Source organism: Symphodus melops (assembly GCF_947650265.1).
Source record: "Symphodus melops genome assembly, chromosome: 19".
NCBI lineage: Eukaryota > Metazoa > Chordata > Actinopteri > Labriformes > Labridae > Symphodus > Symphodus melops.
This window is the reverse complement of record NC_136709.1, coordinates 19,331,486-19,349,009: the sequence shown is the minus strand read 5'-3', so window position 1 is coordinate 19,349,009 and position 17,524 is coordinate 19,331,486. Positions and strand designations below refer to the sequence as shown.

The window sequence follows — 17,524 nt, the reverse complement described above, 5'->3', positions numbered from 1 at the left end:
TTGAGTCTCTCCATCCAGTTTTAATCATTGTTTCCAAAAGCCATCCACTCGATCCTCTTTTTTCTTTTCTCCTCTCCCTGCTCACTTTTGTCTGTCCTCCATCCCCTCCTTTAATTCAAGGTTTAACTGTTTTTTTTTTCTTTATCTATCCCCTCTATGTGCATCTATGCAAAGCAGAAAAGCTAAATCTGGCACATATGCAAAATCCCTTCAAATGAATCACTCCTGCTTTGTGCGCGCGCTGTTTGTACATTTGTTGCTCCTAGAGGGAAAGTCTGCTCCCTCTCCTCCTCCTCCTCCTCCTCCTCTGCGCCTCCCTCTCTTTTTTTTTTTCTTTTTTTTTTGCATGCTTCATTACAATTCACACTCAGGCTTTTAAGTGGAAATGCCACCCACACACCCTTCGGTCAGAGCTTGTCAATAGCTCGTTCTCCATATGGCTCAATTAAACAGGCTGCGCTAAATAGAACTTCTGACATTTCTATAAACTTTAAACAGAAATGAGCACAGGAAGGGATGAGGTATGAAATAGGAAGCAGGAAGATATTTTCAAAGCAGGAGTGGAGACTTTAGGCGGTTGTTTTGATTGGAGCCGTGATCTTTGACACTTACAAGGACACAAACACAAACACTCACATGATCTGAAACATACTCACTGTCTGCATCCTGTATGAAGAAGCAGGAACATGACAACCTACATTTTTATGTCTTTAGGCTCTTAACCCTCACCCCCCCCCCCCCCCCCCCCCTTGCAGCAGCAATATTACCTTCTGTTAGTGTTCTCTAAGACCTGCATGGAGGACAGAGTGTTTCTGTACTTACACTGTGCTCTTAAATGACCAGATATGAACAGAGAGCTCCATGCGCCCTTGTGTTGATAAGAAGCTCTTAGCAAGACGTAAAAGCATTTTCCTTTCTTCTGCATTAGTGAAAAGCAAGCACAAATCTAGTGGCACGTTTTCCTTTTTTTTTTTTTTTTTCTGCAGCATTTACTCTCTCCTAACCAGCTCTTAGGTTTCAAAAAATAGAGACGCCTCAGCAATGCTTCTTGGTTCTGTAGAAAGTTCAGCTGAGGTCCGCTCTGCACTGAAATGATTAAGTTTGTTATTCATTGCTAATTACAACTTATTTTTGGTCAGCGTGTGAAGAGGCGTGTTGATGATGCACGGCGCCGTTGGAGTGCAGGACAGCGTCAGCAGCAGGCAGCTGCAGGAAAGGATTGAGGAGAAGCCGTGAGAAGCTTTAGTTTGGACATGAGCTTTGTGAGTGAATATTTTGAAACAGGAGTTTTGTTGTGTCGCACGTAGCCACCGAGGGGCCAGCTTGCAAATCTGTCCCTGTGGTTTGTAAATCCGTGCGCCAACCTGTGGTCATGGTTTCATAGACTGTGCACCAAACTGCATGTCTAGTTTGTGCAAAATCAATATGAGGGTCTGCACAGTGGCGTGGGTTCACGCCAGCTTCCTCCCACAGTCCAAAGACATGCTCGTTAGTTTCATCAGTGACTCTTAATTGCCCGTAGGTGTGAGTGTACGTTTGCTCTCTGTGATTGGTTGGCGAACAGTCCAGAGTGTAACCCCGCCTCTCACCAAATGAGAAGCTGGGATTGGCTCCAGCACCCCGCGACCTGAACGGGAAAGGCAGCAAAGATAACGGACGGACGGGTGGTCAAAATAACTTTGTTCCGAACAGACAGCGAACACAGATGTGTTTGCCAGCACTCATGGCTGAAAATGAATGGTTGCCACACTGTCTTACAATCATTGACTGGATGTGAGAAGGGAACACAGCTACAGCAAGTGTGTAATCTAATTGTGCCATGATTCATTATCTGTAACAGCCACAGAAAACAAGTGTGTGAGAGGAGGGATGGCTGAGGAGACAGAGGTGTGAGTAGGCAAAGTAAGGAGGCAAAGTGCTTGTCAGGAGTAAGGTCAGAGAGGCCGTTACATGTCGTCCCTGATAGTGCCCGGTGTATATCAGGCCTAATCAGCGCAGAGCCGAGCTTTCATCCCTGCTCCGGCTGCTGTCAACCCGAGCGCCCCTCAATCCATAACCAGTGCAATCAAGCAAGCGCCAGCAGCTGCATGCTTCCTACAACCAAATGTGTTCCATACAGGAAGAGGAAAAATCAGCACGTCTGGAAGTTACTGCTCTGTATTCTTTTAAAGAATAAACAAATGAACTGAGTTTGTTTCACTTCACGTGTTAGGTGTGAACAGTTCTTTATCTCGTGCTTCCTGTTCATTCTCGTGTTCTGTAGCCACAGCATGCAACAGGTGCACGCTCAGATGAACACACAACAAACTGCAGTGTATTTGTGCTAAACATCATGCTGTACTTAGACAAGCAGGGGATTGTGGGTTGGCCATAAAAAAAAAAAAAACCTAAAGAGTTCATATTAATCCAAAATGCAATCAGCATCTGTTTGCTTGCAGGATCAACACAACAACTTCACAACATAAAGACAATAAAAGTGAAGTATTTCAAAATGAAGAAAAAGGAAAATGTAACTGGTTCAATGCTAACAGCACTGAAACCATTCATTCAAAGATGTCCCCAAAAACAAAACAAACAAACCTCATTTGGAGCTGTATCTTTTTTTTTTTTCTTTTTTTTTTTGCAGGACTTGTTTTTTTTTTTCACATATGCATCTAGGCTGCAGAATAACAATTTCATCATTACCACAATATAAAGAAGTGGAAAAAAACTCTCCTGCCAACATCTTAATTTCTCAGAATAAGTCAGTTGTAAACTAGCACTGATTGTCACTCAGCATGCGTACATTGGAAGCATTTACAGAGAGGCCTGAGTGTGATGATCATGTCATCAACCATTTTGATGCAGCCAGAGGAAGCTGATGAAATCAACTCCTCTCAGTTTAACTGTTGCCAATGTAGTGATGTATTTACTTTAGATTCAGGAGGAACATGTTGCAAACACATATTTTGTAAAACATGAAAAACAGCAGAGAGACATGTACACTATGACAGATAGCTAATTTACACTCGCACTTAAAAGCAGGGTTGGTAGTTCTCCAGATACACTTTTTAAGATGTTGCTTGAAATCGTCTTTAGGTCCTGACGGTAATCGATAACCCGCGTGCTCTGAAAAAGAAACGGAAAAAAATCTGTAAACGTAAAAACTTCAACCAGCACTCTACGAGATACATTTTCATCTTGTTTCATCGTCACTTTCACATCCTGACAAACGTTTGCTGCCAGCAGTACATTAGCAATGTGACGCTGATAACTAAGTATGTGCAAAGTTGAACCACTGTGTCTGCTGCAGCCGTCCCACTTCAGTCTGACGTGTTTGGTCGTGTAACTCGTGTTGGTTGATAAAGTGAGACAAACCAAGCTCAGAGTGGAGACATGAAACACATCAGGGACTGAAGACGGCGTGATGGAGGGTGTAAAAAGTGTTTGATGTACTCACACAGTGAGCACTGTGTAAGTACAGTGTGCGTGCGTGTGCGTGTCAGAGATATGTTTGCATGTGTCAGACTGCGGTCTATTTTGGGCCGTTGATCCCGGGGGCTGAACGTGAGGGAGCGGGTGCATGGCGGGCTGAAGGTCAGACATGATGCAGTGCAGAGTGAGCGAGTGCCGCCGGCTCCGGCTCCTGCTGCGGCCTGGATATTAATCTGGTACACTGACCCACGTTGTCTCAGCGACCTGCTGTGCTATTTTTTGCTCTTGTGTATCAAACGAAAAGAGAGAGCAAAAAAAGCAATTTAAGAGAAGCAGACAACAGTGGGAAGAAGTGTTTGGTTAAATTGAGCAGTTTTGGTACTTAGGGCGGCGAAATGTGTTGTGACAAGATGACAGTGTGTTTTCGTTTGCGGTGACAGTTCCATTTCTCCCCGTGAAACGACATTACTCCTTTTGCATTTCGATGAGAATTTGAAGTTGAAGTCAGCGACGGCGTTATTTAAAATCTGATCTTCAGCTGAGAACGCAACCAAATGCTTTGATTAGCGTTTGACCAAATATTTGCATCGCAATTGCTTTTTGTATATTTGATGAACGCGTCTGTTCACTGTAAGTTTAAACAGTAAGGGGAGAAGGTATGTTTCATGTCCTGCGTACCAATAGTGAAGCTAAACACAAGACAAAACGATTCCGGCTAATTAGGCGTCTTCACAGGGCCGGAGTGTACAGAGTGTGCTTGATCGACATCTCCCTCTGTGCTGTTATTCTGTTTAGGACGGAGCAAATTAAACCCCGATAATTAGGTGTGCCAGACAGATCCTGTTTCCACTTCATTTCAATTCAGTATGCAAAGTAGCCGGGCAGTGCGCCACTTCTGCCATCTTGAGTTGACAGCACTGTGCGGCACATGAACAAAATGCCACGTGAGCCCGCCACGTTGTAAACAAGGAGAACGAGATTGGAACGACGTCGCTGCAGAGCCGGATGAAGCCTGAGCTGCAGCCCAACAGGTTTTTGTTAAACAACCTCTTTAATTCAAGGAAGTATTGATTCAGTCATTTCCTTCAGATCCCCCCCCCCCCCCCCCCCCTTTTTAAGATGTTTCGTCTTTAGGTCCTGAAAGAAATTAATAACTCACGTGCTCTGAAAAAGGAACAAATAACCTGTAAAAACTTCAACCAGTGTCTGTCACGAGGTATCAATCTGAGGAAGCCATCACGCCTCCCTGCTCCTTCTCTACAGCATGCATACACAAGCCCACACTTTTTTTTTTTTTTTTACTTTCTGCTCAACTTTTTGTAAAACTCGTCCTACCTTCGTTTGAAAGGGATTCACTACTTAACCGACTATATTCTAATCAGGTGCTTATTTCTTGGTTCTCTCTTCTCTGGTGACCTGTCAGTGTTGTCTTTTGTAATTAAAAAAAAACAAAAAAACCCTCACACATATAATGAAATCCACTTACATAACCTCAAACATCTATTTAAAGACAGAGATACTTTTATCCTCATCATGATAAATAAGTGCTTTTCTTCTTCTCCCGTTCGTGCTTGAGGGAAATACATGTTTCCTTTTTGGTTTAATTAGGATTTGTTTTGGATGCAGCTGCTTTTTAAAGAGACTTTTCATCTTGTCCCGCTGTCGCCCACCAAACGGGCTGATTATGAAACTGTAAGATTTAGGTTCGCTATGTAAGCCGCTGTGATATTTGTTCTTAGTCGTGCCGCTCTGATTCTATTTAAATCAAGATTATTTTCTGGTTCAATCGGTCTAAAAAAAGAAACGTGTCTCAGGCGCTTTTAAGAACAGCGGTTCAGAATGAATCAACAGAAGAAAAAAAAAAGGGTCTCTTTTTCAGCGGATGCCAAGTATAGATGCAATGACAGTCCGACAATCCTCTGCAGATGCTTTTTGTCATGAATGTGTGGACATTAAAAAAAACATTTATGAACAGAAGAAGAACTGATTCAACTGTGTGTATTTATGAGAGGCAGACGTGTTGTTTGTACTTTCAAAATATATTGTTCAAAATACAGTTTCCCTTTGTTTCTCCATTTCTCCCCATCACTTCTTTCTTTCGCCTTTTCTGTTTGCGTACAGAACCTGTTTGTGTCTTCATGTTGTTATTGTGCACAGCCGCTCCTCTTCTTGTTGTTTATGAGGAGTGAGGAGGGGAGAGTGGCATACAAATCAATATCTGCCTGCTGTCATTTACAGAAAAGAACTATTGACGTCCTCTTATTGTCGCTGTCTCAGCCAGCACTTGTTTCTCACTGTGGCGACTTTGTTTGAAATACTTCATTTTGTGCAACACTCCCAATTTCAATTTAAGTCACTTTGGTTCTTATTCGTTCTTGTTTTTCTTCACACATTAAATTGTATTCATTTCTGTCTCTATGATGTTTTTTATTGAACAGTCTAAAATAACTGCTTTATCCTTTTTCACTCGCTTTGCTTTAGTGCCGTCCTCTAAAGTTTACATTTCACAACCTGGGGATCCCTCGGCTTTAAATTCCATCTGTTTGATGCGACAAAATGAAAAGTTCTTCCTATTCTCTCGTGAAGCAAATAGGAAGAATCGTTTTCTTTCTCTGCCTGGGAAAATGGCGCCCAATGGATCGTCCCAGCCCGTCTCTTTGTTTGTTGATGTTGCGTCTGCAATTCAAGCAGCCACAATGTCTGTTTGCGGGTGAGAGAGTCAACCTCACCCATCCAATATCTGACCTGATTTTTTTTTATTTTTTTTGATAGTGAAGCAATCAGTGGAACATCAGCACGTGTCGCCCGCGCTCCCGTCTCTGTCCCTGATATACATGGGCTCATCTCTGCAGCTCCTAAGCTGCTGGCCTGGACTAAAGCACTCAACAGCTGCTGCTCGCCCACCAGATGTGGGCCGTGAACCAAACGAAAGCATACTTTACTGTCAGCTCCCTTTGAACAAAAGAAGCCTGTTTTTTTTTTATTCAGTCATTCATTTAAATGTAAGCAGATACATGGCCGTGCAGTTTCTCACCCTTAAAAATCAATTCGACATAAAATGCAACATCGTTGGATCTGTCTGCAAAGACGATGTTTCAAAGTGTTTAAAGTCTCACTAAGGATGGGACTAAATTTACATTTTTTTATATTTTTTTTGGTTTAGGTTTTGACACTGCAGCACAAAATGACACGAGGATCATTGCAGAAATATTTTCTTGATTGTCAGCATTTCTGGGAATTAGTTCAGAATCACAAAGCAAACTGTCGCCCCGTTGTTTCCTCATGAAAACTGAACTTCCTGTACCGCCAACTCTTTGAGCACGCTTATATTTACACTCAAACCACGTGGCTTTCAGCGTGCAGGTTTGTAATTTAGGCTTCTTTTTTTGTAGGAAGCTCACTCGCATTGAAAGTGGTCACATTTTGGCCCAAATGACCAAATGTTGTCCAATTTAAAGAAAAGGGGGGGAAAAACACAATTACATATGATATCGTTTCAAAAGAGAAACATATCCACTTATTTTAACATTTCTGTAAAGAGTTTGAGCCATGTCAAGTTTGAACCAGTGGAAAGAGCTCTTAACCCAAAGTTCCTCCTGCTGCTTTGGCTGCAGTGTCTGAATCGTACCACACAGCAGCCTCTCCCATCAGTGTGTGAATGTGTGGGCGTGACCTGCGGTGTCAAAGCACTTTGAGTAGTCAGAAGACAAGAGAAGCGCTCCACAAGCTGAAGTCTATTTCCCAAACTTTTAGGGATTATGGTGCTCTGCAAGATCTTCACATCATTGCCAAGCCCATGTAAGACTTTCTGCATTTTGCAGTTTACGCGCCTCCCACGATGGCTGGCTGGTTCTTGTTAGACAGTCAGCCTGTGGGAATACTCTGTCACTGGTAATTAAAACTTGATCGCTCGAAGTCATGTAAAAACGTATCCATCACCATTCTTCACCACACTGCAGCAGAGACAGACCCCTCCTCCTCCTCCCTCACATTAAACCCTGCCGGCTCGTCTGCAGAATCCAAACCTTCAGATGCAACAGATTCTGAAGGAAGTTGCTTCTGGATGCTTCTTGTGTTGTTTTCTTACAGTGAGTAACTGCTATGTGGTCATCCTCAGGTATTCATGCTTTTATTTGCATCTGTCAGGATCTCTCTCTCTCTCTCTCTCTATTTTCAATCTTTGCCATCCACCCCCACAGTTGCCTCTCACTCTATCTCACCTACACTCTGTATATCTGTCTCTGTGTAGACACTCTTTTATCCTACCATCCCTCTGTCTCCCCGCGGCTCCCTGCGCCTGTACTTGGCTGCTTGCTTTATAAATAGCTTGGCCTAGATTACAGCAGCTGCATTGGCGCTGGCAACCAGAGCTCCGTGTGGCTGGGCCAAGTGAGGTAGCCTGGTGTAACCAGGGGTTGGCAGGCGTGGAGGGATGGTGTGTGAGTATGAGTGGGGGGGGGGGGGGGGTGTGTGTGCGTGAATGAAAAAAAAAAAAAAAAAGGAAAGTGAAGCTGCAGTCCATTTGCATGCCAGCAGTGGCAGAGCTCTTGAGATTTTTGTATTTTTATTTTTTACCATCATTCCTTTCATTCTTCTGCTGTCATATACACACACACACACACACACACACACACACACACACACACACACACATTCTAATTTTAGATATGCTCTTTTATTCAAAAGGTGTGTGTGTGTGTGTGTGTGTGTGCGTGCATGTTTTCCTGATTCAATTCACACATGAGCATGTCGCACAAACACACATTTACAAGCCTTCACTGTATGCCACTGTGTTTAAATTCAGCATGCTATGATTCCATACGTGTTATATCATTACGGTATAAATGTGTGTAAATGAGCATGCGTATATCTTTTCCCAGCGCGATGATCCACTGCCCTGATTTCCTCCCTCCTGCTCCTCTGCAGAGCGCCGCTCCAGAATACAAATTCTGCACGTCAGTGAGTCTGAGACACAGCGTCTCAACCTTTGAGCATTTCTTCTGCCTCTCTGCCTCCTCCCCTCCTCCTCCTGCTTATAAAGTGCATCATGCATGTTAGAGAGCCTGCAGTACCTCCAGTTTCACTGTGTCCACTTTTTGGGATCTAGGCTGCACGTATTCACATTTGAGTTTGCATGCTTTGAGTTTGATTTGTGAATTACACATTTAGCTGTAAACACCAAACTTTTAAACCTTAATAACCTCTGTTCAATGAGAATATTGAGGAGGCTAAAAGAACCTTGAAGAAGTCATTAAATATTCTGCGATTGCAGGTATTTGCCTTTTTGCATTGTGGAGGTGCTGTTTGCCTCATAATGAGTGTATGTTGCAGACTGCAGTACCTCAATGCATGTTTAAAAATATTCCAAAAAGAAGATTACAACCATTTACAGAAGCTCCTCCCCTTTTTTAAAAAAAGAAATAGAGGATTTAAATTAAACCACCAACTAATGCTGTCTAATAAAAAGGCTTGTAGTGGAAGTGGATGGACAGAGCGGATGAGGATGATGTGGAGCTCGGCGCTGTGTTTCGGGTGTACTGGCTGAGATCTAACCGAGTGAGAAATGTGAATGAGGAGAGGAGAATTCAGAATGAAGAGGAGGGGAGAGCTGCAGAACGAGGCCAGAGAGGAAGAAAAGTGCTTCATCATCGGCAACCATCCGTCCGCCTTTTTCAGAGGCATGCATCGACACATGCAGAGCCGTGGTTACGGCGTTATCGAGCGTGCCTCTGAAACATTAATGCATGCTAACACGAGGCACGTACATGCTGCTGTTCCCCTCCCCATGTTTTTCACACCTACTCACTGGACCCTTCACACAAGCTCAAGAACCTCATCGACCCCACCTTTCATCTTCATTTACGTCTGCGTTAAAGAGAATGCGACTGTCGAGGGTCAGTCAGGTCAAAGTGGAACATATAAAACACATAAACCAGGGGTCGTGGAGCCATTTTCAGGCGCTTGCACATGTGTGCCCTGAATAAAAAATGGTGTCAAAAAGTCTATGAGGCCCTCTTCTAACATGTTTGTGTTTTTGTGTTTTGAACCTTCTGAGATCCAAACTGCAAAACTTGTTCATGGAAGTCAATCCCATTGGTTGAGAAATATCAGAAATTCTGGTCACGATTTCTCTTGAAGTAGTTGATGATCGAAACGTTGTGATTTTGATGAATTCAACCTTTTTGTGGCATTTGAGCAAGTGTGCGTGCCCGTGCGTTACGCGCGTACAACGACTCACTTCTTCACTGTACGGATGTGCGACGACTTCACGGCCTCATCTCTCAGTGCTCGGAGATCAAAATACAAGTAGAGACGTTCAAAGACTTACACAGAAACAGTGATGAATACATAAAGTCAGCTGCATTAGAGCTATATAGACGTGTTTCATGACAAAATTCAAGCTACGCTAACACGTCTGTTTGGCGTGTTCTGCTTTAAAGTAGCTGAAGAAACACTCGCGTCAAAGGCTGTCTCAGATTAAACGAGTCCTGACTACATGGCAGCATGGCTTCAAGGACTCGACGTCAACAAAGCCTCTGCTCGTCTGAAGCTTCCTCGAGCTCGACTGTGAATCTCTACAACTTCTGTTTACCCAAGGCTTTGTCAACAGGGCCAAGTGAAAAGAGAATTTTCCAACAAGGCGTAAATAAATGATCACAACCTTTGGAGAGCTGAGACCACATTAGATTTCTGAAAAACTGAGCGGATTTAGAAAGAAAAGGCGACATGGGCACACAGCTTTATCCATCCTGAGCTTGTGATTAATGAGCTGCGCGGGGGGGATTTTGAAATAATATCTAGACCTGTCAAGTTACATCTTCTATACCGCCTGCTCCGCCATGGCTCCAAGAGATGAAACAGATTCTCTCTCAGCAGACGGAGCGGCCGACTGTTCGCTCAGACCAACACGCTACATGTTCTGATACGCGACGGTGTCTGGCGTTTCAAGGCAGATTGTTCCAGACGCGGATGACTGACTGATGGTGTCTGATGGAGGAACGCAAGTCATCCTCACATATCTCACTGATGCTCTCCGTCTGATCTGCACGGACAATGCCCGACACACACAGACATAAATAGCCCTCATTGCCCCAAGCCTCAATATTAATGGCTTATGGGAGACTTAGCTGTCTCAGCTAGCTGGGCAATTATTATTATGAAATGGCGGGAGTGAGAGATGATCTGAGTGATGGAAAGAAGACATGGTTCATTAGGATGTTATGCAATAGCTTAATGTCTGTGGGAATTTTTTTAATGATTGGTGTGCAGCTGAAGTGGAAACTTGTATCATCTTAATTAAGAGAGAAGGAGCTGTGGCAGCAGTAAAGTCGGCCACATCAGCTGCTTTATTGTGAGTGATAAAAAGCCACGGTACAGTTAATCTCCCATCAACAAGGCAGCACTAAAAGTACAGCACAGCTCACTGACAAAGTATTTTTAAGTTTTCACATCAGCCCTTCCAGGATCAAGCAGGAATCTGCTTTGATGACTCCCACATCCAAAATTAGAAGTGTTTGAATTGTCTGTGTAATGTGGGGAGACAATAGCTCTGACCCCCCCAACCGAACACATCGTCGTGACGACCGTATAACCATGTTGTTTGTCTGAAGCCCATGAAAGCTATAAACCATGTTCAGTGAAGGCAGCACTAACTCCAGAGCATGCAGCTGACAGCCATGGTTATGCAATTATGCGTTGACAGGGAGGGAAAGAAATGGCGACGCTGTAGAGGCCTGCGCTAAGCGTTTTAGCTTCGACACACTGCTGTGGATGTCTGTCAGTGAGCGAGGAGGTGATTATTTATACAAAAGAATTGGTTACAGTAGAACTACTGTAGGTTTCTATGTTGTAACTTTGTTTATAAGCAGTCAGTGTGTCACTCTTAATGTTACTGGTGGACACAAAAAACAACATCACCTGTGTTGTAACCTTTTATTCATCTGACCGAACACACACAACGCACAGTGTGTAATGTACTGTATTATATTTATTTCAACATGTTTCCTGGATTCTAGATATCCACCAGGTCTATCTGAGGATTTGATTGGTCACTGACAGACAATTAATCTCTAACTTTTTTTGATTATAAATCAACTGAAGAAGAATTGTCTGTCTAGATATGAAAAAAAAAAACGAGGAAAATAATAATGAACTCTGGTTGGAGGGGGCCCCCTAATGCATTTTTGCCTCTGCAGACTCTAGACCCGCCTCTGTGTGTGTTGCATCATAGTTAGGTGCTTGTTATTATGTCCACAAACCACTGAACTTTATATGCCCTCAGTATGACCTGCACACACAAACATTAGCAGCATAGTGGTTTTTGGGCTTTAATTAAGAATGTGCTGTATGAGCCTCAATCACAGGTAAACATCAGGCTCTCTGTGGTGCAGGAGGTGAGTCAGGGTGACACTGGTGCTGTAACCTATGATCACTTGACTCATAGAATGCATTTTTCCTCAGCTCAGGGAACATAAAACCATAGAAAGAATAAAAAGGAGAAAAAGCGGAATAAACCGGAGCATGAAGTCTGCACGGTTCGTCAGGCACTGTAGTGGCGTAAAAGACGACGAACGTGAGGATGGTGATGACGTCAATGTGGAGCTTGAGGGTGAGGGGGGAGGAGGGGGGTTAGTGAGCGAGAGGGCTGGATGGGGAGAGGGAGGGAGGGAGTGAGAGAGAGTTTGCTCGGCTGCTGCAGCATCACTCGGAGCAGCGCGTCGGTGCAGTGAGGAGTCCAGCACTAACTCTCTCCCTCTCAGCTGACACAACAAGCAGAACATTCCGGCTGGACTTCACCTTCTCAACGTCTGAGACAAAAAGGGGGACCAAGAAAACTCAAGTTTGTACCCGCGACCGAGGAGGAGAGAGACTTTTAATCCATTTCGTTATTGCCCAAAACACGAAGGGGTATGCCATCGATAAATATGAAACTGGAGATGGTGACCATCATCGCCTGCGACGTCGACCTCGAAGTGTTTACGTCAGACAAAATGCAGGTAGGACTTTTAAACGGAGCGCACGGTTCAGCCTATCATTATTGCGCTCGTGTCCTTGTGTTGTTGTGCTCGGGACTGTCTGCATGCTGCCTGCCGACACGAGTGCAACGCACGCCTTGCTGACGTTGAATGCAGCCCTCTCTCGGATGAGGATGAGGATTTTTATCAATGGGAGCCGCAGCTCGCCAAAGACGCACGTTCCGCTCATCGCGCACGCGGCGCTCTGATTGACGCTGAATGAATTGCAGAAATGGTTAGAAGGGCCAAGAAAGGGACACACGCGGAAAATATCTAATGCACCCCGTTGATGCATCACTGCACATTTTTTGTTCAGCGTTAGATTCTGTGATATGATGCGCATTTGAATGAGAGGGTGTGTGATGAGTTGAACATGCAGTGGAAGAAGTGAGGCAGTTTTAGACGCAGTCTCTCTCTCTCTCTCTCTCTCTCTCTCTCTCTCTCTCTCTCTCTCTCTCTCTCTCTCTCTCTCTCCTCATCCCAGCAGCATTGCAGGTGCACTGGGGTAGATGGGAAAAGAACTGTCAAAAATGGGTTGGTTATATAAGCAGCAAATTAATGTTAAAATAGAAATGTAGTATTTATAGTCTCACATCTAAAGGGCTTTTTAAAATTGTGCCATTCGAAGAAAAAAAAAAAAGATGTGCTGATAATGTTAGAGTTCTAATCTTTAGATTGACTTTACTCAAAGGACATTTATGTAACTATAAACCCAGTAAACTCAGTAAAGATTTTCTACGGTCATATTTAATTGACTTGTCCTCAGGGCAGGTTCAGGTGTTCCATATGCAGCCTGTCAGTCACAGAGCAGCTGCACTTTAATATCCTCAAAGTGAGCCTGGGGAATCCACCTCTGGCACTGCATGCTGCCAGTTTTGGGAGCAGAAAAGGCCACACAGATGGACTTCTAAAGCTTGATAAACCTGGTAAACTATTTAGAAAGCCAATGTCAGAATGTTTTCCCCACATCTCGTGGGCTTGTCACTCAGAAAGAAAATGAAAGACACGCAGGAGGGAAGGAAGGAAGGAAGGAAGTCAGGAAGGAGGGAGGGAAGGAAGTCAGTAAGAAAAGATCTAAAAAAACACGATCAGTGTGTGTTCACACATTTAATAGTTCATCACAGACTTGTAATGTTTTCAGGCTCTGGCACTAACACACACTCATTCTGTGCCTGTGCTCTTCAGTGGTGTGTGTGTGTGTGTGTGTGTGTGTGTGTCAAACGCTGGGTTCAGCTTTATCTCACAACCTCAAGCAGCAATTGAAGGTTTGAAGCAGCCAGCTTATTCTCATGCAGCACCTCAGTCTGCCATTTCTCATCTTTCTTTCCACAACTTATTATTACTAGAATTATAGCAGCTCTCATGAAGGGTTGTCTCTATGGCATGATGCAGAACGTCAGGTCAGCCTCTGCTGTCTGATCACACAGCAGCTTCTGTGTTTGTGCAAAACTCTAATCACACTTCCTCAGGACTGCAGAGCGACCAAAGTGAGAGCTCTCACTGCAGTCGTCTCTTCATTGTAGAGCAGCGGCGGTCAATGTTTTGGCTTCTCTAATTAGACTGAAGAAAGAGAGAGCGGTTCATACACGCTAAGAAGCGTCAGATCTCTTTATGCACACTCAGATAACATCTTTGGGACTTCACTATGAAACCTGGTTAAGTGCTTCAAAATCAGCCTCACAGACCAGGCGCCGCCCTCTGTAGGACAGTCTTCATTAAAAAAAAAAAAAATAAGGCCTCCTTTCGAGCAGCTCTTATCTTCCCACTCTCTCCTGAATAAAAAGGGTTTTGAGCACAATTAAAAGAGCAGACACAGGGCTGACTTTCGAATGACACAAAGAACACCACTAATCCTGGTTTCTGGCACAGTGAGCGCGCCGGGGGAGAGGGCAGATTAACAGCAGGGGAAGTGGAGGGGGGGGAAGCTTCCTCTGATAGAGCATCACTTTTGATTTTTTGATTATTTTTTTTTTAATGATTATTATCAATCAACGAGACATGAGCTCATTTAAGGCCCCTGTTTTTGTTAATATCGCCACATCGGCAGACGGGGAGCAATAATCAGAACCCAGTTTAGCTGTAAAGCACTTGGGGTGAAGTCATACGTGTGTTGTTGCTATTTATAGACACTTCACAGAAAGATGAGGCATTGGCAGTGGAGCTTGAAAAGGCGACATGAAGAAAATCAGCGAATAGTGTGTGTTTTTTTTTTTTTTTTTTTTTTAAGGCTGGCTGTGGGGATTTTTTTTGGGAGCCTTTTGTTTTGACACGGTTGGAATGGCGTGCCCACGCGTTGGCTCCATGCCTGCTGGTTACATCATTAATGATCCAAACACAGAGGCTGCGCACGGGGCAGGTTGTTGTTTGTAATAATGGCAGAGCCGTGGGTAACGGTGTAGTGCCATCACAGCCTGCGAGTGCTTTGTGAGCGAGCACAAGAGGCGCCGTTGTTTATGCGAGGAGAGGGTTCGACGAGGGCACGCCGGGTGGGCAGACGCCGAGTGCGTGCACGCTCCACACAACACGCTATCATTACCTGGAAAAATGTCCCAGCATCAGCACATGACAGCACAGGACACGCGGTGAAGGTCACAGCTCGACGGCAGGCAGCGAATGTGTTACGGTGTGACGCAAAGCCGACACACTTTACCCAGCACGCTTGATTTGCCGCTGACATTTACATCTAATTTATTTATTTACACACTTGCCTGTTTGATTGGTGCCCGTTTATTTGCTCTTTTATACATGAATAAATAATGAATCCGCCTGTCAGCCTCTCTGGCTTCAGCCTCTCGCTGAATTTTGTCCATTTTTAAGCGACGTTAGAAATCAGAACTCGCTTCTTTTTTTGTTGTTGATGTTGCAGGATTTGTAATTCAAACACGGTGGGGATTGCGCAGCGAGCGACAAAGGGCGAGCTATTTTTCAACTTAAGCTTCCCACACACCCAAGACTGTAGTAACACTGACACACTCACACACTCCAAGCGGTGAGTCAGCGGACTCACAGACCTACACACAAACACCTCTATCAGCAAACACACACACACACACACACACGCCCCTCCCGCTCGGCGAGGACGCCAGGAGAAGTTTCCGTCACCTTTTTTCCGTCCCGTCTGCCTGTCACTCGTGTCTTTTATCCGTCTGACGCTCGCTCGCCACAGAGATGTTGCCGGAGCACCAGACTTGATGACTAATGTGCTGTATGCAGTTGAGCATTGCTGCAGTGATTTTTGCTGACGTCTGTGATGTTTTCATTCTTTCCCACCCTCTCTGTCTTTGATACGCGCCCTTATATAACAGGTTGTCGTCTGCTTTCATTTGCGATGGTTATTTTGAGCTGGAAAGCAACGCGTCGTTATTTCATGTGACTCGTAGAGCCCATCAAGAGCAGAACGTCTCAGTATCTTTTCTTTGGAAGTGGCTGTGCAGCATCTAAGGGAAGCTTTGGATGACTTTCTGTGTATAGCCATTAAAAAAAAAAACTTCACATTGATCCTGTTTCAGACAAATCATCCGAAATCCGCAAATATTCAGTGCGCTGTGGCAAAACACAAAGTAGAGCAGTGATCCTGAATATCAGGAGCGTGGAAGTTTGTGACATTTTTCAACTCTTGCTTGAAAAGAGACAAAATATTCACAGCTTGTGATCAGACTTTGCTTAATATGTTCGCCATTGCTTCAATCCTGCACAAATTTATCACGAGCCTTTATTACCTGTGAAAATCAATCATTAGCCGTTTAGTCAGTGACCCAATTTTCTCCGCTGTGCTTCATTATTTAGGGAGGGCACAACCGAGCCTTCCACTCATCAAACATAAATCGGGTTTGATTGTTCAAACGATCCCGGCACAGCATTTCAAAACTCTGTGGCGATGCTCCCCTGACCGCTCGTGGAGGTGAGGGCAGAGGAGCAGCGGCGGGACACGCGGCATGGATGGAGACGCTGACCGTATCAGGTTCTGTGTTGGTAGGAAACCAGATCGCATCATGGCAAGGTTGAGCGATCCTGGGCCCGAGCAGGGGGCTCAGGTGTGCCTGCTCCCCCTCCGTCTGTTGCACGAGCCAGGTAGAGACGGGCAGCTCACATTGGCCTGAAACCCTAGAGAAGCTCCGGGGCTCAGGTGTCAGCTAAAGGTTAGTGCTGCGTCCGTTAGGGTGACGTAGAACAAAAGACGCCCTCCTGGGTGGGGTGTCCGGTTACCCTGTGGCCAAGACGACGTGGCTGTGAAGGGACAAGATTAGAAGCGATGAAGAAAGAACTCACAATGGAATGCATGAGGCCCGCCGTTTACTCGCCAAGACGGGGGGGGGGGGGGGGGGGGGGGGACGGCGTCAACAATGGATGGCCTTTGTTCGTATAAACAACTGATGCATCACTTTTCCAGCAGAGGTTCCTGAAGGTTTCCGGTCCAATGCAAACAGCTCGGATGGACGAGACAGTTTTAGAGGCTAAAAATAGAAAAGCAGGGACCTGAGATGAAAACAGAGGGGCTTCAGCTCAGTGTGTCGGCCAGCTCAAAGTGGACGCCATCAATATTGCGTCACACGTTTTAGGAAATGTTGTTGTGCTGCAAAGTCCAAGACAATCAGATAACGCACCCAAATGAGATCTAACGCAATGAGCCCTCACTAGATCCGAGAGGAAGCAGCTGAATGTTTGGAAATACTTTGACATTAAAGTGCATCACATCAATATAGAAAGAATCAACTCGTTGCGAATGGTCTGATTTGTTGTTGAGGGTCTTAAAGAGACAGCGACATTTATTACAGTTTTCGTAAATGGACTTGAGCTTCTGACTACTCAAAGCACTTTTACACCACAGGTCACACCTACACATTCACACACTGATGCAGAGGCTGCTGTGTGAAGTCACCATGACGATACACCTGATGCATCAGCAGTGACTAATCCTATCCGTACACATGAATGCTGAGCACAGCTGGAACAACTCGGGGTTCAGTGTCTTGCCCCAAGGACGCATCGGGCATGTGGCTGCAAGAGCTGGGGATCAAACCTCCAACCTCCCAGTTAAGAGGCTGTACCACTGAGCCGGATCCGCACTCAGTCTGTTTCATAACGAGCTAAAAAAA

The 17,524-nt window shown here is 44.7% G+C and overlaps 1 protein-coding gene across 2 annotated transcripts in view; it reads left to right on the top strand.

Annotated features, from left to right (window-relative positions):
* rcan3 (regulator of calcineurin 3) overlaps positions 1-17,524 on the top strand; it is a 35,430-nt gene that overhangs the window by 3,189 nt on the left and 14,717 nt on the right. Inside the window, exon 1 of one of the 2 annotated variants that reach the window (XM_079370419.1) lies at positions 12,232-12,410. The exons of the other annotated variant lie outside the window; for it this stretch is intronic. Coding sequence (XP_079226545.1) covers positions 12,324-12,410 — 87 coding nt within the window. The 5' untranslated portion in view covers positions 12,232-12,323. Of the gene's footprint in view, positions 1-12,231; positions 12,411-17,524 lie in introns of those variants that run through there. 2 annotated transcript variants of the gene reach the window in all.